The sequence below is a fragment of the Halichoerus grypus genome, chromosome 9 (genome assembly GCF_964656455.1).
Source record: "Halichoerus grypus chromosome 9, mHalGry1.hap1.1, whole genome shotgun sequence".
NCBI lineage: Eukaryota > Metazoa > Chordata > Mammalia > Carnivora > Phocidae > Halichoerus > Halichoerus grypus.
The window spans coordinates 27,771,869-27,789,813 of record NC_135720.1 but is presented as its reverse complement, the minus strand read 5'-3'; the positions used below and the strand labels follow the sequence as shown (position 1 = coordinate 27,789,813).

Sequence of the window (17,945 nt, the reverse complement as noted above, 5' to 3'; positions counted from 1 at the left end):
CTGGATTCCAAGGCTGTGGCCCCTGGGCTCTGTCAGTCCTATTTCCATATTAGGTGCTCCCTATTTTGGGAGGTGGGCTGCTTCCCCCTCCCAGGAGAGTTATGAACGAAAGACAAAATAAGCGGCTAGAAGAGTAGCTATAATAAGAATATGATTGGCGCCCTTAAAATAGCAATTACTGCCCACCCCTTTCTTAATGGAGCCTCCAAACTCTTATGATAGAGAAGGAAAATATTGCTTTGATTTAATACTTAAATGAAGTAAAAATGTCCTTATATCTCCCTCCATGGAAGATTTCCAGACTGTTTCCCAAAGAGCTTAAATCGTCTTCCATGGAGTAGTGTGTTATTTATGCTGCATTGTGAAAAGGTGGTTAGACGAAGTTACATGGAATCTCACTTTATAGCTGAGAAATCTAAGGCAGGGAGAGATCCTCAGTATGAGGCATACGCACTGACTTTGAGGGGAGTGAATCTTCTTGACTTCACTGAGCTCTGAGAGCACATTTAATGTGCTTACCTAGGCTCCTTCCCTTTTGCCTAAAAAAATATCATACACATACATGGAACATCCAGTAGCTTTAACCAATGGTTTTTAAGACATTTAAGACATATGAAATGTGACCTTGAACATAGCTGCTTGTGGTTCTCCCAGTTCATAAAAAGGTGGTTTCCCTGTGGCCATTTCGATGATGGTGCAGCCCAAAGACCAGATGTCTGCTGCTTTCCCGTAGCCTCGTGGTCCTTTGTCTATGATTTCCGGTGCCATATACTGAAGGGTACCTGGGGATAATTCAAACACACTTCCACCTTAGAAGAGAGAAAACAGATGAACATCTAATGACAGCTTTAATTGTCCACATAAATAAGACAACCTCAGAAGCATGATTCAGGTCTTGATATCTCATCTTTCTTGAGTCCCAGTTTTCTCTGTCATTAATAAAAGGGAAGATAGCAGTTATTATAGTGCATTTTATCAGGGATGTAAGAATAGCTTGCCAATGTGATCTGGTCATGAATAGATACTTTCTCATCTCCTAGATAGTAGAGTATAAATGAGGCATCATTTTACCGGGACCTCTTAGAAACTTCTAAGAATGAGTCATTTGAAAACAACAGAGAATATATCAACACACATTTTTTGCAATTAGTTTTTCAAATACGTGGAGATTCCTATTATGTATACTTCTAATCTTTGCAGGAAAAGTCTAGGTCAATCATCCATTCTTCCTAGATCTATATTTCTCAATTTCTAAATTGAGTGCTTAATTCTTCTGTTTTAATTCTTATTTCTAAATCACAAAAGCATGAAGATTCTAAAAGCCATTGTTAAAAATTATGTAAATCATTTTTGGTGTACTTTATTCTGTAAATCAAATATATATGGCTTCTGCTGTGTGCCTGTGGTCCATGGAATAACAGGTTTAATGGATCAAAGACAGGTCAGGAGCCATCACTACAGACAAATCACCAGGCACAGAGTGAAGAAGAATACAATGAAACATAGGAGATTTAAAAGGCTACATGGAATCAGAGAGTTGAAGAGTGTGGTATGATGGAAAGAATACTAAATGGGGAGCCAAGAATGCTTGGCTCTAGCTCTAGTCTCGTATATCTCAGATAAACACCCAACTGCAGTTGTCTCAGTGGCTTGAGCGAGAGGCTGAGTTGGCTTCTAATACCCCCTCGAGTGATTCCCCCAAATCCAACAATGAGTCAGAAGTGTGAACAGGAACAGATTATTGCCACATCTCCTGCTACTGATAGACTCATGCAAATGATACAATCAGCAAACAGGAACTCATCCAAGATGCTATATTCAAGTATTTCAAATCCTGAGGCATTTGCTAAAAGAGCTACTTCAGTATTTTCTGATTCATAACCAAACTGACAGACATTTTGATAAACAGAGACACCTTTTATGAAACGCCTCATGCATGATTTATAGGTGAAACTGCTCTGCACCATTCCTCTGAATTGTTCCTAGGAAGCCCACCAGCATAGGCTAGAAACTGGCTGTTTGTTGTTCGTAAGACCAAATAAAAGTATATTATTTTTGTCAAGTATTGTCATCTTGCCAGGTTATCCTCCAGCTCTCATTATTATGTGGCAGGAGCTCATGTTCAAGTTCACATATGACTGTACACATCTGTTGTCGGCTTAAATCAGCAACACTATTAGAGGGAAGCATTTCACCTGGCCAAGGGTAAGGTAACTACGCTCCTCAAATCACCTACCCTTAGGAGCAAATTGTTATGATTTCTTTATTTTTAGATGATGAACTAGAGTGATTGGATGGTTTTTTTTTATGATGTAAATAAAATCCAATGGTCTTTTAGAAAATACGTGTTTAAGTCTACCACTCAGTTTTTCTTGTATTCTAAAATAGAATTGATGAGAGAATTTAAGTTGTACTAATATCTGAGTAGAAATTACAACTGATTAAAATATAGTGAACTTTAAAAATTGGACAATTCAAGTAAAATCTTAACACATTATGCAATGTTTCTATGTATCAGATAGTATTTTGAAGAGCTCTATCTGCCAGTTGTGTTTAATTATCCCCCACAGAGCAAGTGCCAAAAAAAAAAAACAGGTTTAGTTATGTATTCATATCTGCTCCCTTTATTCCACAATCATATGACATATAATATCTTATATAAAGAGATTTACAAAGCTAGATAATGAAGACACAGGCCAATCTGTACATTAGCCTAAGGAAAACAAGAGTATTGACTCTAAAATCCATACCTTATATAGCTTCATTCCAAAGTTTTAAAAAATTACTTTAAAATAATCTTTAGAATTGCAATCACCCATGAAACCACTACAACTTAGTGGCTAAAAGTGTGAACTTTGACATCCCATTTAATCCACTCATTTATTCAGCAGATTTATATCAAGTGCCTACCGTGGGCCAGACACTTAGAATATAGCAGTGGAGTAAACAGAAATCCTGGGCTCATGGAGCCTGCATTTTTTGCAATGGGAAACAGACATTAAAGTATAGCATAATAAATCAGTAAATTATATAGTATGTTAGAAAGTGATGTGTCAATGACACACACACACACACACACACAAAGGTAGGGAAGGGGGATCAAGAGTGCCCAGGGAGGTCTGCCCCGTCAATAGGACAGTCATGGTAGGCTCGCTGAGATGACATCTAAGATAAAACTTGAAAGGAGAGGGACTTAGCCACGTAGATAGCTGGGAGAATAGTGTTATTAGCAAAAGGAAGAGCATGTGCAAAGGCCTTGTGGCATGGTACAATGAAGGAAATGCAGGACGGCCAGTGTTTCTGGCACATAGGGAGCAACGGGTAAGAGCAGGAAATGAGGTCTAAAAGGTAATGGACTCCGTATCAGGTCAGAGCCTTGTCCACCGTATTAGGACTTCGGCACTTGTTTGCTCTGAAAGAAACAGAAAGCCACTAAAGTCTCTGAGTAACAGGGCTTGATTTATGTTTTAAAAGGATCACTCTGGCTGCAGTGTTAAGAGTAGACAGTAGGAGGCAAGAGCCCAAGCAAGGAGAACAGGCTTTGGAGGTGATGTAGTTGAGAGCGGAGGGTGGCAGAAGTGGAGGCAGTGAGGAGTGGTCCAATTTTGGACACCTTCTGAAGGTAGAGTCGGTAGGCTTCCTTGTGGATTGGGTTGGGGTGTGAGAAAAGAGAGGCACTAAGGATCCCTCTAAGTTTTGGGTGGCCATCAACTGAGAGGGAGAAGAGTGTGGGTGGAACAGGTTTGGGGAGAAGATAATTAGTTCCATTTGGCATGTTAGGTCTAGTTTGAATCGTAGCTCTATTACTTACTAGCACTATGACCTCGGGCAAGTTATTCAACCTCTTTGAACCTTAATCTTGCATTGTAAATTGGGATACTGATTCCAAAGAATTAGAGCTGATATATGAATTTCAGTGAAATATGTAAAGCACTTAACACAGTCAGGTAGATAGTAAGCACTCTATAAATGGCGGGTGATGCTGCCCTCCCTCTCACCAAATCACCAAACAGATCAATGTCTTTCCAGGCAGTTCATCAGAAGTTGACTGAGCACCTGTGAGGCCTATGGCCATGAGCGGATCAAGGTGTGCCCCTCCAAGTCCTCTTGATCAGCCCTGGAGACCAACCAGGCACATCAGTGACACGGGTCACTCAGGTGAGGCCAGTGTGAGAAATGCAAACAAAGGGCTCTGGGAGGACTGCTTTACTACAACTCCTTTGGGGATTAAAAAAAAAAATATGTCTTTAAGATTAGCAGAAGACATTAAATTAACATCTTGCCCAAATAAAATGTCTGAAAGTAGGGATTCTCCCATCAGAAGTTACCGAGTCTTGGCAGCATCTAAAATGTCTCTTGCCAAATTGAGAGAGTATGAGGAAAGAAATGGAAAGACATTTAAAGTTACTAGTAGGCTGGAATTAATTTTGTTCAAAAAAATACAATTTAAATGTGTTTAATGCTGTGCCCTGAAAGACCCATTGCTGTGAGTGTAGGAACTGGGTCAGAGGTGTTCTTGACTGAATGTTCTGAGGAGAAAATTTACAGAATTTCTCTCTCTCCTTTTCCCCTTCCAGGCTACCAGAACAGATACATCAGCAAGGTGGAGAGGAAGATGGACTAGAGTAAGAAGGTCAAAGCAAAGAGCAAAGGGTAGATTAAAAATCCAAGTTCTATCATTTACAAGCTGTTGTGACCTCTAGCTGTGATCTCTCTTCTCTCTATCTCCTCATCTGCAAAATTGAGGTACAGCCACCTACCTCACAGAGTTCAGAAATGGGGGATATCTGGCCATTTTGCTTATTTTAGACTACAGATTATTCATTACCTTTAAATTACTCTTTCTCTGATGATAATAACAAGGACTTAGCACTTCATGAGAATCAGCAGAGTTGAGTGGTAAGAATTTCTAGTGCAGACCAGAGTCAAAGTTCCAGATGCCCTCCTGTAACTGTGGGGCAGTCATTCAGCTCTCCGAGCCTTGATTTCCTCTTTTTTTGGCAATCACTTTGTCTCCACTCCCCCAGGACTTTGCTCAGAGGTAGCTTGGTGGCTGGATTGCCTAATTTCTCAGGCAAGCTCTCTCCCCACCCCAATTCTGAGTTGGTGAGTCACTTCCTCTTTCTGAATTGAAATTCTATGGGTTATTTATATTGTGAGTAGGAAATAGGCCACAGGGAGTAAACAGATTAGGAACTCATAGTTCAAATGGGAAGTGATTAAGGTATGAGTAAGAATCACAGAGATGTTGGGCTAAAAAAATGTTAAAAAAAAAAAAGTCCTGTCAGGTTTGTAGTGGTTATAGCCAACCAGGAGAGAAGTAATGACACGAAGGGGAAAACAACAAATTGAGAGTTAAAAAAAAAAAATTTCAGTGGCATTAAGCAGGAGACTGAGCAAATCATAGAATACAAGATGAGAAAAGAGCCAGATCAAATTCTACACAACATTTTTCAATGAGCATCAAAATATACTCACATTAATTTCTGTGAGAACCCAGACTGACTTTATCTCTCACATTAGGCTCTAACGCAGCAATTATTTCTTTAATTACATAAGATCTGTATCATCACTGCAAAAACATACCAGTAAAAGTTTCAGTACATGGGTTTATGCCAGCGAGTCTCTTTGATGTCCCGAAGTCCGAGATCTTGAGAACACCACTATAGGTATTAATCAACACGTTGTCGCCCTAGAGAACAAAAGACTTGAATCAAAAATGTTCTTTCTTCCATTACTGTTTGTGGGTTGGCTCATAAGTCCAATAGGAAAAGGTGTCCTTAGAGCAAACAAGGACTCAATCTGTGCTCTTCATTAATAGTTAACCTCGAGAGTGAATTCTTGACACCATTTTTGTTTACATATTATCACTTCACAACCTGCTACTCACACAAGGTCGTAACAGGTGCCTGGTTAGAGCTTGCTGTGGTTTGCAAACTGTAGGGGCTATCTGTGTGTGATAACTAAGATATTCATGACTTCCTAGTCATTTTACTTTATTTTCTGCTGTTGTGCTTCTTTTCCTAGAATATTTAGGGATATGGCAAATCAACGAGATCTGGGTTGATTTGGGGATAGTAATAGTAACCTCCTTTCCATAGTCCCACCTTTGTCAGAAATTTACTAGTTCAGAATTTTCTCTTTTTAAAGGGAATCAAATAGGTTATTTAATTTTAGTTCTAACAGCGAGTATGTGATACTCGTCAGAAGAGGGGATCTTTTTTTTTTTTTCCTCCCTCCTAGTCATTCAACCATTGATGTAGTGGATATTTACTGAGTAGCTACCCTGGGCAAGGATACAAATATTGAGCAGCCTGTGAATGCCTCAGGAGCGGGGACCCTATCCTGTCCAATTTTGTCCTGTGGTGCCTCCTCCGCAGAGCACCTAAAACAGTGTCAGGTGTGCAGTGGAAGCTCAATCTTTGTTGGCTGAACATGGTTGAGAGGTTTACTCGTTGAGGAGAAGAGATAAGGCATGAATATCAATAACTGACTCCGAGCAGAGGAGGCTTATATTTCTGCTATCTCTAAGCTTTATTTATTCACGATTCTAAATTAATCCCCATAACACAGTATGACTTTTGCAAAGAAAACAGTTACCTACCAAGGAACTTGCAAACATGAATCCTAGTGCATCCTACCTTTATATCCCGGTGGACTATCTGATTGTCATGGAGGTATTTTAATCCTTCAAGAATCTGCTTTGTATAAAAGCCAATTGTTTGCTCATTGTCCTTCAATGGGCCCCATTTGGAACGAAGGAGAGCAGAAAGACTTCCTGTAAAGTAGGGAGAATCGGTGGATAAAATCTTATCAAATTAGTTCTTCCAAGCACGTTAATAGCGGTACATTAATTTAAGCTAACATTTCTTGGTTATTCCTGGTGGCCCAGGAAGTAGAGTACTAGACGCTTGGGCTCTCATATGCTCTGAAGATGCTCATTATCAAATAGTCAAAATAAAAGGCCACTTAGTCCCTAACTTTAATCCAAGTCACAATGATTGATACTAAAATGGTTCAACATACTTTTGTCTCCTAATAAACTGCAAGCTGATGTCACATGTCTAATTAAAAAAAAATTTTATTGAGGTATAATTGACAAACATTATATTAGTTTCAGGTGTACCACATAATGATGCAATATTTATATACACTGCAACATGATCACCACAATAAGTCTAATTAACACCTGTCACCACACATAGTTACAAGAACATTCTTTTCTTGTGATGAGAACGTTTAATTTTTACTCTCTTACCAACTTTCAAATACACAATACAATAGTGTTAACTATAGTCACCATGCTGTACATCACATCCCCACGACTTATATATTTTATAACTGGAAGTTCGTATCTTTTGACCCTCTTCCCCCATTTTGCCCACCCCTACCCCCTGCTTCTGGCAACCATCTATTTGTTCTCTGTTATTCATGAGCTTGGTTTTTTTGTTTGTTTGTGTTTTTTTATTCTACATGTAAGTGAGATCATACAGTATTTGTCTTTCCCTGTAAAACTTATTTCACTTAGCATAATGCCCTCACAGTCCATCTGTGTTGTTGAAAATGGCAAGATTTCACTCTTTTTTATGAATGAATAATATTCCATTGTGTATATAAAACACATCATCTTTATCTATTCATCCAGTGTGGACCCTTAGGTTGTTTCCATATCTTGGCTATTGTAAATAATGCTGCAATGAGCACAATCGAATTTATATTTTAACTTAGACAAAGTAAGACCTGTAAACTAGTAAATCCCATTCAACTGTGCTCCTCTTCAAGCCCCTAAAAATTTATACTTTTTAAAGAAAGAAAAACATCTCTTACCTCCTGGGACCTGCTCCATGAAGATTTTGATGAAACCATTCTCACTGAAAGAGCCCAGATACTGGACAATATTTTTGTGCTTTAGATGTTTATGCAATGCTATTTCTTCATGTAGGGGCTGGGAGTATCTAAAAGACATGCAAATGTTGATGAGCCAATTGTGTAGCCAGATTTTAGTGTATAAATGTAAGCAATACAAATTGAAAACATCAGCTAAATATATGTCCACACGTAAAGTAAAATATGACTATCTAAAGTGCTTATTTAACATAAATTCTGTGAAGTTGAAGCAGTGGTAGGTAGGGTCTGAGGGGTAATGTGTCAGGCATTGATCTGAGCCTATTGTATATATTAACTCATTTCTCACAACAACCCCAGGAGAAGGTACTTTTAAGATGCCCATTTTACAGATGAGGAAATTGATTCACCAAGAGGATAACTAACCTGTCCAAGATCTTAAAGCTAGTAAGTGACAGAGCTAAGATATTAGTCCAGGAAAACTGAACGCACCCACATATCTCACTGTCTATATTAACACGACTTTCTATTCCACTGGCCTCATAACATAACTCTACTATTCCAGGAGACTCTTTCCCTGGAAGATAAAAATTACAAATCACTTTCATTTTCATTCCAGAACTTACTAAAAGGCCAGGCAACTCTTCTGTAGGAAACATAAAACCATTTATATCCTAAGTGTCCTTGAGCTCCTGACTAATCCTCATTTTACTGGGTCCATCAGTTCTAATATATCATGATTTTTTTTTTTTATCCCATCCTACCCATGCCTCCATGCTGAAAGACCAGGATCAAACCATCTGGTTTCTTTCAAAATTACATACTTGAAGTATGTTGCTTTATCAGATTATACAGTGAAAGTGTTTTATATTTCTGGAACAGACAAAACAACCCTCTTGATGATTATTTGAAGTACTATACAGCTTCTAGACTCTTAGCAACCTTGAATATTAATATTATATTATATACTTATATTAATATGAGTATTTTATAACTAACCATGGTAGGGTGTTGGAGACCCAAAGCTATTCTCTAATTTTTTTTCTGTTGTACAGTGGAGGTTACAGGTGTGAAAGGCACTAACCACTAGACCACAAACTACAAACCTGATGCCTCATGATTTGTTTTGGTGTTACGTGCAAGAAATACTTAGATCTTACGATGGCAAATCCATGTAAACAGAATGGATTTTTTTGAATGCCAGTGACAAATACTAGAACTGGTTAGTATTGAATAATGCTATTTTCATGAAGCTTTTCAGGATAAGCTACAAAGCTAAAGCAATTAGGAGGTTACAAAAATCCAAATTCATTTAATTTAAACTTTTATAATCTTTGAAATATTACTCAGAATGCTTCCTACAACAGCAAAAAATTAACTTGTATTTTAGATCTTTTACTCATTTTATTTTTCTGTAGAACTGCTCTAGGAACTATAAAGGTAGGTATTAACCTGAATCCCTTAACAGGATATCAGTTAGAGACAGCTCCATTTTGGTAACTGAGACAACATGAGAAATATGGGTATATGGTGTTACCAATAAGATACTTAGGTTATGATTCTCAGGACATTTGCAAGTTACTTCTTCTATGGTGTTTAATACACCTTATTAACATTAGTTAATAAGATTGCTCTCGATATGCATGAGATAAATTAGTAGCAAATATTGGGTCTATTCTACAGATTTAGGGCATTAAAATGACTAAATAATCCGAAGCAAATGATTAATTCAGTTTATGATGAGCCAAAGGGCTCCCACCTCCTGACCCTCTATTGCAAATCAATTATGGATGTTTAAATATAAGATCCTGGGAAAGGAAATACGCCACTCCCCTGCCCCCTCCATTATGTAACCAGATGATAGCTTAAAAGTTACAGTAATAGTCTGGATTCAACCTAGCTAAGAATAAGAACTCTTTTCCAATATGAAATTGATTAGTAACACTCAGAAATTCTCACTAAGTGAAAGGGTAAGTGCCAAGCACCGAATAAGCATGAAATTCTAATTTGTTCAAGTCAATAAGCGATGCTTATCTATGGGAATTACAAGAAAATCTTATTTCTTCTCTATTAGCTGTGACAGTGGAAAGAAGAAATGGTATAGATAATCAGAGTTACTAATATATATTTAGCTTTGAAAAATTATTAATCCATATGTGTTTCCAGAGCACCTTCTCTGAGTCAAATTCCCACTACGTCCATCCACACCAGTGGTTCCCAGCCTTGGCCGGACATCTCATCTCTTGAAAGGATTTTTTAAAAATAATGCCTATGAAAAAAAAAAATAATGCCTACGACCCACTCCAGAATTTCGGGGGGTAGGCCTGAGCATCAGTATTTTTTAAAGTGCCCCAGTTGGCCCTAATATGCGGCGGGGTAGAGAATAACTGATCTATATAAATAGTTCAGGTGCATGCAGAACGTTAGAGAAGGAAGCCAACCTGAGATGAACAACGAGTTGGGACAGATTAGGAATCCACCCCCACTTCTCTCCTACAACTACTCCGATTCTCTAACGAAGTGTTTTTAAAGTGTGAAGGAAAACACAGAAGCAACTGTTTTTGTTGCTATGATCCTTCATTCCAGATGGCCATGTGTGGTGGATGCTGGATCATGCATTATTCACATGCATCCTATTACCTTAGCAATTGTCCTTTCTAACTGCTATCTTTTTTACATGCACCCTGAAAACCTCTCCAGGGCATATAGATGAAAACCACTTTGTGTGTTGACTCTCATGATAACATAAGAGACTTTACTTTGCTTTTAAAGGTAATAAGGAGATGCCCGGCACCAGGTGTTCAAGAGAAGCACCTGTCATGCGAGTGTTTTCAAACAACCCACATTCTGCCAAATGCGTTGCTACAGAACAGGACCTTTGTTGGTGTCGGTGTGCTTTGTGTATGCCCACTGGCAGCTGAATAAACTTAAGTTACAAAGGGGATTCTGAAAGTGGTTTGCTTCCAACTACCTACTTAAATTCATCTGCTGGTGGGAGGGGAGGGATGTTGCTAAAGATCGGTGGGTTGGCTGCAGTAATTGGATAGTGCTAAGCCCTTTAAATTTTATATTGTTTCAGAATCTACGTATGTGTTACTTAAGAACCTATAGGAATATTTAACAAAATTTTTCATATGACAAATTGATATATATTACCCTGGGTATTGCATTAATAATTTCTTCATCATCTCGTGAGAGTATTATTCATAACTACGTCTCACCGGTTAACCAAGAGGAAACTCTGCAACAGTATCACAGAAAATAAAATGAAAACCATCCGTGGGGCAGAGAGCAATAGCTGTTTGCCCACCTCACATCTGTCCTTCCCTCTTTGTAGGATTTTGTTTCAGGAAACAAAGGGCCAGCTAAAAAGCTATTGAGTCCCTAGCCTCCCTTGGGTTTCAGGGTGGTCACTTTCTCGGTGAATGGAACAGAGGGGAAAGTATGCTGGACGTTTCTGGGAAAGTTTGTTGTCTTTTTTCTTCTTCCTACCTCGAATGCAGATATGGAGGCTGGAGGCAAAGCGGCCTCTGGGGAAAGTCACACACTAAGGATGGAAAGGCAAAAAGAGCTGGGACCTGGGACACTGGGAGGATGTGGTTTTCAGCATGGGGGAGGTAAGGAAGGCCTGTCTACTGGATTAAAGTCTGAATTGAGAACTGACAGAAATGAGGCAATCCTGCTGAGTTCTCTGGAATGAGCCCCTGTGTGCCTGGGGTCGGTGTGGCTGCCGGGGAGGATGTGGGGCCACAGAGGGAGGCAGAGGTCTGTGCTAAGGGCTCGGCGTTTCGTGCTGGTTACAATAAGGTTCCCTGAAGGGTTTCAAGCAGCAGTGACATGATGTGATTTCCCTTCAGAGAGATCTCTGTGGCTTCTCTGAGGAAGGCTGGAGTAGGGGGAGAGGAAAGAGTGAAGGCAGAGACTAGTTACCAGGTGGTTACAATAAGGAGCCCACGTGAGAGACCTGAAAGCTTAGATTGGACGTGCAGCCGTGGCGATGGGCAAGAATGGGGAGATTGTGAACGTGTTAGAGAAGTCGAGACAACAGTATGACTTACTGATGCAGGAGACATCGAGTGAGAGAGAGGAATCTAAAGGAATCCTAAGATTTGGCCTGAGCAGCTGATGAATGAGATAGCCTTCATCGAGGCAGGGAATACATCTGGGGGTAAAAATCCACAGTTCCGTTTTGGCCACGTTAACCTGGAAACTTATAAGTGGAGACGTTGGGTGGACAGATGACCCAGAGAGCTCAGGGGAGTATCCTTTCTGAAGAAAGCTGATCGTGTAACCCTGTCACCATGGCCAAAGACAAGTGGACCTGAGGGGACATGATCTCACGACCCTGAGATCATGACCTGAGCCGAAATTGAGAACCAGATGCTTAACCGAGTCATCCACACACCCCAGTTTTGGAAGTTCCTATGGACATATCCTCAAGCTCAGAGAGGGGGCCGTGTCCAGCCCATCAAAAGCATTCTTCATTTGTTAGTGATTATGATCTCTAGCATTTCTTTTGGTTCTGACTTAGGATTTCCATCTGTGTTTGCACTCCCTCTATTTCTGTACACTGTCTACTTTACCCATTAGAGCCTTTAGCATATTAAACTTGTTTTAAATTCCTGGTCTGATCATTCCAACATCCCTGCCATATCGGAGTCTGGTTCTGATGCTTGCTTCAAACTGTGTTTTTGTGTTTTGGTATGCTTTGTAATTTTTGCTGAAAGTCAGGCATGATGTATTAGGTAAAAGGAATCCCAGGAGGGGAAGCATTCTATAATCTTATGCTTATGTCTCAGTCTCTTCGAGGGCCTGTGCCCCTGGCCTGGGAGCCTCACAAATGCTTTGCAGTCTCCCTCCTCCCACAGCTGGGGCAGGATGGCTACAGCGGGCAGGAGTTGGGTATTTCCTTCCCCCCAGCTGGTTAGGCTCTGATAACACTCTCATAGGTTAGGCCCTGTAAAAATAGTCTCTCTGAGGTCAGGCCTTGTCAGGAAGAACAGAGCTGTGGCGTATTTCAAAATGGTTTCTCTCCCCTTTCCCCCAGCCGGGAGCATGGGGGGATTCTTCTCCAGTATCTCTGTGAGGGTCTGGTAGGGCTTCTGGAGGCAAAACTCACAAAAGTGTTCCCCCCCTCCCCATGACTCTCCCTCCAAATTTGGGCAGTGGCTTGGCCTGTGACTTCCACTTCTCCAGTGGATTCGAGAATTCTTAGTTTGGTCTTAGTCTGGTCAGCTTTCCACTTGTTAAGATGGAGGGATGACTTCCAAGCTCCTTGGGTATGAAACAGGACACTGGAACCTGTGGGGTTCAAACCATTTCTGATCCTGCTTACTCCCCATCTATCTGTCTAATAAATCAACCATTCTCTGACACAACTGAGCCCAACACGCACAGGCCATTGTCTTTCCTATTCTTTAGAAGTCCTGTCCTTGTCACCTCCAAGAGGCCGCCCTTCCCCACCAGAGGGTTGTGCTTGAATCACTGATTCACGCAGCAGCTAAACCTCAAAGGGGGCTGATTAAGACACTGGAGTTTTCAGACAGAGTTTCATTAGTTAGAATATCACCAAAACATTGTCTAAAATGCCATAAACAACCCAAAGTACCTTGAAAACAGCTTTTATTAGCCACAATTACTGTACCTGCTATCTCTCTCTGGGATTTCCTTTATAGCGATTCTGACCTGGTTGCTCAGGTCTCGGCCTGCGTAGACGATCCCGTAAGTGCCTTTCCCTAAAACGACTCTGTCACCATTCTCATCATATTCGTAGTCATACTACAAAAAGGAAAATGGGGGAACAGAAGATTAAAATGTGAATTGCATTCTACATTTCAAACATCAACTTTTTCCATGAGCACCTTCCCTTATTTTATCAAATTGCTTTAACAAGCAAAACAACATGATGAAGCTCTAAGCAGCGGCTTCAAGAGCCAAAAACTGGACACTCTCAACATAAAGCAGATAGTATGTTCATGTTTTCACAATTGCTACGAACACAGTAGGGACTATGTATTTAAATCCAGGAAAGTGCTTCTTCAAAAGCCCACTTGGATTTTTTTATCCACTAAATCCTATTTTTCATAGATCCAGGAGATGAGTATGATTGGCAATAATGTATATCACTATCTATTACATCTAATTGATCTTTCTTTTGTTTCTCAGCTTTTGATACTGTGCAATTATTTCATACTCTGCCAAGAGAATAAAGCCACTGAAAAAAAGGCTTTGGGTAAGAAGGAAGTTTTTGTGGTCTTCTGCATTGACAATGATAAAATAAGGATTATTTTTCCTTTACTCCCAATTCCCCAAGACCAAAATATATTTTGAAAATGAAAAATAGTTTTGTTAATCCATTCTACTGTGTTTTTTTTGTTTCTATATCATTTATTTCTGCTCTAATCTTTATTATTTCCCTTCTGCTGGCGTTAGGCTTTATTTGCTGTGCCTTTTCTAGCTCCTTTCAGTGTAAGGTTAAGTTGTATATTTAAGACTTTTCTTGCTCCTTGAGGTAGGCCTGTATGTCAATATACTTCCTTCTTAGAACAAAATTGGGGGCATCACAATTCCGGACTTCAAGCTCTATTACAAAGCTATAATTATCAAGACAGTATGATACTGGCACAAAAACAGACACACAGATCAGTGGAACAGAATAGAGAGCCCAGAAATGGACCCACAACTCTATGGTCAACTAATCTGCGACAGGGCAGGAAAGAATGTCCAATGGGAAAAAGTCTCTTCAACAAACGGTGTTGGGAAAACTGGATAGTCACATGTGTGTACACCATATACAAAAATAAATTCAAAATGAATAAAAGACATAAATGTGAAAGAGGAAACCATCAAAATTCTAGAGGAGACCATAGGCAGAAACCTCTGGGACCTCGGCTGCAGCAAATTCTTACTAGACACGTCACCAGAGGCAAGGGAAACAAAAGCAAAAATGAACTACTGGGACTTCCTTAAGATAAAAAGCTTCTTCTGCACAGCGAAGGAAACAATCAACAAAACGAAAAGGCAGCCTACAGAAGAGGAGAAGATAGTTGCAAATGACATATCTGATAAAGGGTTAGTATCCAAAATATGAAAAGAACTTAAAAAATTCAACACCCAAAAAACAAATAATCTAGTTAAGAAATGGGCAGAAGACATGAATAGACACTTTTCCAAGATGACATCCAGATGAGTAACAGACGCATGAAAAGATGCTCAACATCACTCAGCATCAGGGAAATCCAAATCAAAACCACAATGAGATACCACCTCACACCTGTCAGAATGGCTAAAATTAACAACATAAGAAACAACAGGTGTTGGCGAGGATGCGGAGAAAGGGGAACCCTTTTGCACTATTGGTGGGAATGCAAACTGGTGCAGCCACTCTGGAGAATAGTATGGAGGTTCCTCAAAAGTTAAAAATAGAACTACCCTATGATCCAGCAATTGCACCACTAGGTATTTACCCAAAGGATACAAAAATACAGATTCAAAGGGGCACATGCACCCTGAGGTTTAGAGCAGCATTATCAACAATAGCCAAACCATGGAGAGAGCCCAAGTGTCCATCGACTGATGAATGGATAAAGAAGATGAGGTATATAATATATAATGAAATGTTACTCAGCCATCAAAAAAAAAAAATGAAGTCTTGCTTGCCATTTGCAATGACATGGATGGAGCTAGAGTGTATTATGCTAAGTGAAACAAGTCAGTCAGTGAAAGACAAATACCATACGATCTTACTCTTATGTGGAGTTTTAAAAAAAAACAGATGAACATATGGGAAGGGGAAAAAAAGGAAAAGAGAGAGGGAAACAAACCATAAGGGACTCCTAACAATAGAAAACAAACTGAGGGTTGATGAAAGGAGGTGGGTGGGGGATGGGCTAGATGGGTGATGGGTATTAAAGACGGCACTTGTGATGAGCACTGGGTGTTATATTTAAGGGATGAACCACTGAATTCTACTCCTGAAACCAATATTGCACTGTATATTAACTAAAATTTAAATTAAAAAAATGAAAAATAGGAGGAAAATTTCATCTTTAATGGAAAAGGAAATATCTACAGCCCTAAATCCCAAGCTGTCAAGAGTCTCAGTCACATATGGAAAACCGATCAAAATAAAAGGGGTTTAGAGAGTATTTGGTAGAGACCTCCTGAGACGTGGAAGAGTCATCCAAAAAGGCCCATTTTTGGTGTCAGAATGAAACTACCAAATGTAGGGCCACTGAAAGGTCAAGACATGTCTTTGCAAAAAAAAAAAAAAAAAAGACATGTCTTTGCAGAAACCCAGTGTAGCTGGATTCAACTCACAGAAGGGTTTGAATTAGCCATTAAAAAAATTTATTTTTAACCTTTATAAGCCAGCAAAATTTTTTGTTTTTTTTGTTGTTGTTTTTGTAATTTTGTCTGTTTCTTTTTCTTTTTTTTTATTCAAGTATAATTACCACACAATGTTACATTAATTTCAGGTATACAATATAATGACTCAATATTTCTATACATTTCTCAGTGCTCATCAGGATAAGTGTACTCTTACTCTCCTTTACCTATTTCACCCATCCCCTCACCCACATCCCCTCTAGCAACCATCAGTTTGTTCTCTCTGTATTGAAGAATCTGGGGTTTTTTTGTTCATCTCTTTCTCTTTGTTTGCTTTGTTTCTTAAATTCCACAAATGAGTGAGATCGTATGGGTATTTGTCTTTCTCTGACTGACTTATTTCACTTAGCATAATACACTCTAGCTCCATCCATGTTGGTACAAATGGCAAGATTTCATTCTTTTTTATGGCTAATATTTTTATGACTAATAATATATATATATTACCTATAATATATATAGCACATCTTCTTTATCCATTCATCTATCAATGAACACATGGGTTACTTCCAACACAGGGCTTGAACTCACAACCCTGAGATCAAGACCTGAGCTGAGACCAAGAGCTGCTTAACAGAATGAGCCACCCAGGCACCCCTGGATGCCTTTTATTTCTTTTTGTTGTCTGATTGCTGCAGCTAGGACTTCCAGTACTATGCTAAATGAAAGTGGTGAGAGTTAACATCCTTGCCTTGTTCCTGACCTTAGGGGAAAAGCTTTCAGTTCTTTAACATTGAATATGATGTTAGCGGTAGGTTTTCCATATATGTCTTTATTATGTTGAGGTATGTTCCCTCTAAACCTACTTTGTTGAGGGTTTTTATCATGAATGGATGTTGTACTTTGTCAAATGTTTTTTTCTACATTTACTGAAATGATCATATGGTTTTTATCCTTTCTCTTGTTGATGTGATATATCATGTTGAATATTTTTTAAATGTATTGTTGGATTTGGCTTGCTAATATTTTGTGGAGGATTCTTCATCTATGTTCATCAGATACTTGCCTGCAGTTTTCTTTTCTTTTCTTTTCTTTTTAGTGTCTTTATTTGGTTTTGGTATCAGGGTAATGCTCACCTCATAGAATGAATTGGAAGCTTTCCTTCCTCTCCTGTTTTTTTGGTTTTTTTTGGTAATAGTTTGAGAAGAATAGGTATTACCTTCTCTTTAAATGCTTGGTAGAATTCACCCGTGAAGCCATCTGGTCCTGGGTTTTTTTATTTTTTTGAGAGATTTTGATTACTGATTCAATTTCATTGCTAGTAATTGACCTGTTTAAATTTTCTATTTCTTCCTGATTCAGATTTGGAAGGTTTTATGTTTCTAGGAACTTACTCATTTTTCTGAGGTTGTCCAACTTGTCGGCATATAATTGTTCATAATATTCTCTTACAATCCTTCCTATTTCTGTGGTACCAGTTATTTCTTCTCCTTCATTTCTGATTTTATTTGACTCCTCTTTCTTTGTTCTTTTTTTTTTTTTTTTTGATGAGTCTGTCTAAAGGCTTATCAATTTTGTTGATCTTTTCAAAGAACCAACTCCTGGTTTCACTGATTTATTCTATTGGTTATTTTTTAATCTCTATTTCATTTATTTCTGTTCTAATCTTTATAATTTCCTCTTTCTATTGGTGTTGGGCTTGATTTTTTTTTTTAAGTTCCTTTAAGTGTAAGATTCGGTTTTTTATTTGAGATATTCTTGCTTCTTGAGGT

At 39.0% G+C, this 17,945-nt stretch overlaps 1 protein-coding gene across 4 annotated transcripts in view; it reads right to left on the bottom strand.

The window, feature by feature from the left end:
• MAP3K5 (mitogen-activated protein kinase kinase kinase 5) overlaps nt 1–17,945 on the bottom strand; it is a 191,932-nt gene that overhangs the window by 37,765 nt on the left and 136,222 nt on the right. For 2 of the 4 annotated variants that reach the window (XM_078054681.1, XM_036097478.2), the window contains 5 exons: nt 13,490–13,623; nt 7,828–7,955; nt 6,642–6,778; nt 5,587–5,692; nt 625–782 (listed from right to left, as the gene is read on the bottom strand). In XM_078054681.1, coding sequence (XP_077910807.1) covers nt 625–782; nt 5,587–5,692; nt 6,642–6,778; nt 7,828–7,955; nt 13,490–13,623 — 663 coding nt within the window. Of the gene's footprint in view, nt 1–624; nt 810–5,586; nt 5,693–6,641; nt 6,779–7,827; nt 7,956–13,489; nt 13,624–17,945 lie in introns of all 4 variants that reach the window. The other 2 variants (XM_078054679.1, XM_078054680.1) reach the window with 1 other exon arrangement.